At 34.1% G+C, this 6,897-nt stretch overlaps 1 protein-coding gene across 1 annotated transcript in view; it reads left to right on the forward strand.

The window, feature by feature from the left end:
• Positions 1-6,897, forward strand: part of LOC106882365 (epidermal growth factor receptor) — a 205,829-nt gene that overhangs the window by 190,914 nt on the left and 8,018 nt on the right. Inside the window, exons 20-23 of the mRNA XM_052971277.1 lie at positions 1,236-1,327; positions 1,701-1,776; positions 4,790-4,936; positions 6,296-6,393. Of these exons, the coding sequence (XP_052827237.1) occupies positions 1,236-1,327; positions 1,701-1,776; positions 4,790-4,936; positions 6,296-6,393 (413 nt within the window). The remainder of the gene's footprint in view (positions 1-1,235; positions 1,328-1,700; positions 1,777-4,789; positions 4,937-6,295; positions 6,394-6,897) is intronic.

Consider the following 6,897-nt stretch of genomic DNA (forward strand, 5'->3'; position numbering starts at 1 on the left):
TATATATATATATATATATATATATATATAGATAGATATATAAATATACATATATAAATATATTCACGCTTATATATATACACTAATATATATATATATATATATATATACTTTTATATATATCATAGCTTCCCAAAGTGAGCGGTTTCAACCTACAGGTGGGTGATTGGCGAATTTCTAGAAAATGGTGGGTGATATGAACATTCTGTGGGTGAAAATGAAGTTTTAGAAATTAAGTCTTCAGTTACTGATATCTAGGCATGCCTAGAATAAGGATGCACTTTTATGGATTTGATGCACTTTTATGTATTAAAAAAGCAGACTTGTTTATAGATCAAATATTTTTATCGCAGTCATTGAGATGGTTGTCATGCATGCTAAAAATAGCAGCCAAATAGGCCTATGCCTTAAAATCAAGCTCCACTACAATTTTTCTTTTTTGCATAATCGTATGAAGTACCGTGTTTAGAATTCAAATTCGCAAACATTTTCTGAAAACTCCTAAAAATAAAAAAGTTATGAGGGGTTATATGTCATGCATAATTCTTTAGTTTCATATTAAAACAAAAGTGCTATTTTCAGGATTTTGACAAAATGTGCAGTCACACACAAAATGCCAACTTTGAAATCGTGTTTCTTGACTGGGTGAAAATGATTAAACCTCTATAACTTTTTAAAAACATTTTTCTGGAAAAAGTTGAATAACTCCAGCAATTTAGCTTGGAAAGGTACATTAATGTGCCAAATTCTAAAATTTTTGATAAACTTTAATTTTTGAAATGCTGGCAGCCAGCATTTCACACAATTGGAGAAACATTACTTCACTCAGTTATCAAAGAGGTTTTGTCAACTGTTATGCACAAAACACCAGATAACATTATGAAGAAGATCCCACTTAGTAATAACACAATTTCTTGACGCATCAATGAAATGGCCAACGATGTCAAACATCAGCTCATTAAGCATACAACTATATATACATGAGAATACATACATAAATCAAAACATACAACTCTGCACTTGACTCCAAATACTGCACAAATACATACATGCAAAAATCTCCTGTTGATGTTGTTGAAATTCCAATGAAGGAGCCTTGCATCTAGTTAAAAAACTTACTCTTTCTTTGTTGGCAAGAAATCTTGAAATAAAACTGAATAATTACATATATATGCATATATAATTATAAGTTATATTTCATATTTTCAATGTATCACTTGTTTTTTATGTTTCAGTGCAAACTCCTAATCAAATAAGGATTACAGACTTTGGTTTAGCCAAATTACTCGACTATAATGAAGAAGAATACATAGCTGCTGGTGGCAAAGTGAGTCTCAATTATTGATTTATTGATCTTTCTAATTACTGTGTCTTTAAAGAAATTTACCCACCGTTTATATCCTACCTACTTTATCAGTCTTTCTCTGGCCCGCTCTCTTTTTCATTCTCCATCACTCAACAGATTGCTTGCTCTCTCTCTCCCCCCCCCCACATATACATGCATGCACACCAACACATATAGATGTAGGCACAATGTTTCTCTCTTTTCCACACAAATAATGCAACTATAGGTAAATACCAACATTACCAATGTTATGTGTAATTAATAGGTAACAACAACAACACTGAATGTTTATTCTCTAAAACACTGCATTTGATCAGAAGGAATGGCACTAATAAATGTTCTCTTTCTTTTTTAGATGCCAATTAAATGGTTGGCTCTTGAGTGCATCCAGCACAGGATATTTACTCATAAAAGTGATGTATGGAGTTATGGTAAGTCTGATTAATATGCATGTATATGTGTGTCTATAGGAGTAGTGGTATTTGGTATAAGTCTGTGTGTGTGTGTATGCATGTCTGTATACCACAATGAGTAGTTATACAGACATATACAAGTGTTAAATTAATATAACATTTGTTAAAACTTGTCCCTCCCTTATCTTCTTTTGTGCACATTGTTTCTTTATATATATATATATATATATATATATATATATATATATATATATATATATAATCATCATCATTTAACATCCATCTTCCATGCTGGCATGAGTTGGATGGTTTGACATTAATTAGCAAGCCAGAGGACTGCATCAGACTCTGTTGTCTGCTTTGACATGGCTTCTACTGGTGCATGCCCTTCTAACATGAACCACTTTACAGACTGTACTGGGTGCTTTTTATATGGCACTAGCACTAGTGTAAAACGTTACCAGTGCTCTTGCCTTAGTTATTTACACTGAAGTTATTCTCTCAGTAACAACGTTTTTCTCAATACATGTGAAGTACCAGTTAAAGCAATTATTTTTATTATGATTATCATTATTATTATCATTATTATTATTATTATTATTATTATTATTATTATTATTATTATCACCATCACTATTACACTAGTGCACACTAATTTAGTTCACAAGTATTTATATCTTGAGGTTCGGTGAAAACAATTCTTCTCAAATCTCAAGAATTTTTCTTAGGATTCTTGTAGAATATTGAATGGTACTTTCCTGCAGGCTGACAATGCAAGTTTCAATTTCAATTTCTTTCAGTGTTTTAGGTATCCTTTTGGATGTTTGTGCCAAGTACACCTGTTACTATAGGAATAATTGTTGTTTTGGTCTTCCACAGTCTCCTCAGCTCTCTGACTGGATCCTGACATTTCTCAATTTTTTCGGTATCAATTCTGCTGCCATAGGAGATTGTAAAATCAATGATCTTCTCAATGATCATGTCCAGTCTTCTTGCTTCAATAGTATGGTCAGTCTTTTAGGGAAGTCCTACAAGATCCTGTAATTCTCATTTTCTATCACAGTCTCTAGATTGTGTTCATACCTCTATTCTGTTGTTTTAAAGACACATATTTGACTATCATCCCAATGCACTCTTTTACCTATACTGTCATGTCTGTGCTTATACTCCTTTTGTGCTAGTATCCTGCATTCACTGAAAATGTGATCGATACTCTCATCTTCTTTCCTTCAGATTCTACATTTGCTATCTGACTGAGTTTTGTTGATCTTTGCATTGATCAGATTTGTTCTAATAGCTTGTTCCTGACCAGCTATAATTAACATTTCTGTTTCCCATTTCAAGTTCCCATCCATCATCTAAAGCCAGAGGGGCTTCACTTCCAACATGTTCAGTCTGTTGCATGAATTGGCCATGCAGTTCAATTTCTTTCCATTTGTTCATTCTGTTCTTTCCATTTGTTCATTCTGTTCTTTCCTTTTCTCTTTGAATTCTTTTATTGTTTCAGTCATTTTTTTTTTTGGTATCTCTGGTTGCTAAAAGTATTCTTCCTTTACTCTGTACAACGTAATTTTTCAGCCCCAGTATTGCAGCACCAACAGTGTCTTCCTCATTTAGTAATCCTCTTCTACCTTCCCTTCTTGACAGGTAGAGTCGGTCAATATTACTTTCAGGATGGAGTGCATTGTGCATTGTTAGCAGCTTTCTGGTTCTTCTATCTAAGTTCTGCAACTCAATATTATTATTACTACTACTACTACTACTACTATTATTATTATATTTGGCTTTTGCTTTATATTTGTACAAGCTGGTTCCAAATTTCATCCAGAAACCTCAAGAGAAAGAAGTTAGAAGTCCAAGTTGGTGTTATGACTAGGTGTCATATTTTTGGTTTTGCACAAAGTGTTGTTCTGAAGAATGTCTGTCAAAACATTAAAAAAAATTAGAAGTTTGTTTTAAAAGGAATTTGATTATAAGATGATAGTGTGATGTTAAGATGACAGTAAAAGGTGTTTGCTATAGTGTATCATTATCTTGACACTGTTTACAGATTAAAATGTTTTGGGGATTACATAGGCAATATTTTTCATTGGATATGAGCAGTTCCCATGAACTTTATTTTTTTGAATTTCTTCCATTTTTGGATTTCCTGATACCTGAGATAGGTAGCAATTCCACCCTTTTTACTATTGTTTTAGTCTTGAGGTTCCGCATTTTGCCAATTTCTATTTCAAGATCTTTATACTTGCTCAGTTTTTGGTAGGTCTTTACAGATACATTTATGTCGATTGGGACAGACATGTTGGGGAGGCATGATTTTTGTCTGAAATCCTTCAATGTATTTTCTGGCCAATTTGCATCTATCTTTCTGTCAGTTTGAACAGTAAAGTTCCAAAGGTGTGAGATGTGATCATTTTCAAGCACTGGAGGTGGTTTGTGTTCCCACCAGCTTTTATCATGGAGCAGGTCCAAGTCTTTGCAGATTACCTGGTGAATATTCTGTGCTGCTCTATATGCTGAGATACTCTGTAGGCACAAGAAGGCTGCACATGGAGACAACATGATCAATGGTTTCATTTTGTTGTTTATATACACGATGTGCTGGACTACTGCTGTTCTTTAAGATATTGACCTGGTAGTTTCTTGTAGATAGACATCGAGATCTTGGGCTGCTATGATAAACCATTCTGTCTCTGATTTTAAGCCAGACGACACTAACCATTGATGGGTGAGGGCTTTGTGTGAACATCAGTTATTATTATTATTATTATTATTGAGTGAGAGAGCAGTGCATGCCATCAAAGTGACACTGAGGTACAAATATATGAAGCCAAATATACCCATCATGACTACCCACCTGATAAAGGTACACCAGGCACATGCATCGTAATCATATGTGCGGAACATGGTGATCGCATATCAAGATAAACAGTGCATGACTTTGCAGGTAGAGCCCAGTTAGAATTTTCTTCAGCTTGTGTAGTCCATTCCTCTCAAAAGGTCCCTGAATAATGTTTTTTTCTTTTTTCAGGGGTCACTGTCTGGGAGTTGTTTACGTATGGCCAGCGACCCTATGAAAATGTCCGAGCAGCACATGTACCAGACTTGCTAGAGAAAGGAGAACGTCTACCACAGCCAAACATTTGCACAATCGATGTCTACATGATAATGATTAAATGTGAGTGATGTCCTCTTTTTATTCCTTTGTACTTTAAACTGAAGATATTTTCTAAAGATCTCTGAATCCTGTTCTGCAGTTATTTAGTATATTGTGCACATAATTATTTGCTCATTAAACCTGTGATTATAACACAGATTCTAAGAAAAAGATGGTATTTCTGTGGAACTAACTAATGTCAGGCAACTAACATTGGAACTATCAAATTAATAAATTGATGTGATAAACAGAAAAGGAAAATTGAATTTCTAACTTAGACACACGGCCACAAATCATGGAGGTCAGGCATGGTAATTAAATCCACCCTAGTACTTGATTTATACTTACAATATTGATGCATGAGTAACAAAATGTAAAGACAGCCTCAGCAGGATTTGAACTCTGATTGTAAAGGGACATAACTAAGAGTAACAAAAACATTTTGTCTACTTCTTAGCTAGTTCAGCCAGTTTACTGTTGCCAGAAAGTTTCTTAAGAGACAACAGGCTCAGTTCATTGGTCACCATATGAAAAGATAAAAATCCTTGAGCATTTCATGACAACCAGGAAATTAAATGGAACAAGAAATTTGGGAAGACAAAGAGAGAAGATATGGGATGGCTTTAACCAGCTGTCTTCAGAAAGACTGATCCAATAATGTACCAAATTGTGGGTGGGACAGTAAGAATAGGAGTACAGTTCTATATTTAAGAGATGAAGAATTATTTACATTATTTACAATTGACGGATATTTGTCCTCATCTTGTTTGTTGTTAACACAACGTTTCGGCTGATATACCCTCCAGCCTTCATCAGGTGTCTTGGGGAAATTTCGAACCTGGGTTCTCATTCGATGTTGTTGTTGTTATTATTATTATTATTATTATTATTATTATTATTTAGGTCACTGCCTCGAATCGAACTCGGAATCTTAACCACTATGCCATATGCCCGTGGGCATATGGCATAGTGGTTAAGAGCACGGGCTACTAACCCCAAGATTCCAAGTTCGATTCCAGGCAGTGACCTGAATAATAATAATAATAATAATAATAATAATGATAATGATAATAACAACAACAACAACATCAAAAAATACCTTAGGAATGAGAACCCAGGTTCGAAATTTCCCCAAGACACCTGATGAAGGCTGGAGGGTATATCAGCCGAAACGTTGTGTTAACAACAAACAAGATGAGGACAAATATCCGTCAATTGTAAATAATCTAAGAGTAGGAGGTTCGTGATTATCAATGACTATGGAAAAAATGTATATGTTTCATAAATAGGATAAATTAAAACAGATAAAATAAAATACTAAATTGTTTCAATTGTTTTTTTTTTTTTTTTTTTTTTTTTTTTTTTTTTTTTTTTTTGCAGGCTGGATGTTGGATGCTGAAAGCAGACCCTCTTTTAATGAATTAGAGGTTGAATTTGGTAAAATGTCAAGAGATCCTGGACGCTATTTGGTCATTGAAGTAAGTCACATCTAAATTGTATCAGACATAGTTTAATTAATAATGTTAGTTATGAATCATGAAAATAGTGAAGTAGGTGTAGTTACAGCAAATACATGGATAGATAGAAATTCTTAAATTCTCTCAATTTCCTGTAATTCAGTCAGCCTCGTGATCCCAGCAGACAAAATGGAAAAGGCATTGCTCCAGAGAATAGTAGAGGATCACAGGGCTCACACTTGCAGATAACCACCTGTACCTCAATAGTGGTGAGCAGGGATATTGTCCAGGGGCTGAAAATTCTGGAGGTCTTCCCTGCACAGGCTTCACCATAAACTTGTTAGAGAGCAACAGATAATTTGAGAGATAGATAAATAGATATACTTTTATTATATTATTACTGTTGTTGATATAATATACACTTTTCTATTTTTGCATGGGACACAGGAAATTAGTTGATGCAGATTTTCTGTAGCCAGATGCCCTTCCTGTTGCCAACCTGAAGATGAAATATTACCTTATTTG

This window comes from Octopus bimaculoides, chromosome 10 (assembly GCF_001194135.2).
Source record: "Octopus bimaculoides isolate UCB-OBI-ISO-001 chromosome 10, ASM119413v2, whole genome shotgun sequence".
NCBI lineage: Eukaryota > Metazoa > Mollusca > Cephalopoda > Octopoda > Octopodidae > Octopus > Octopus bimaculoides.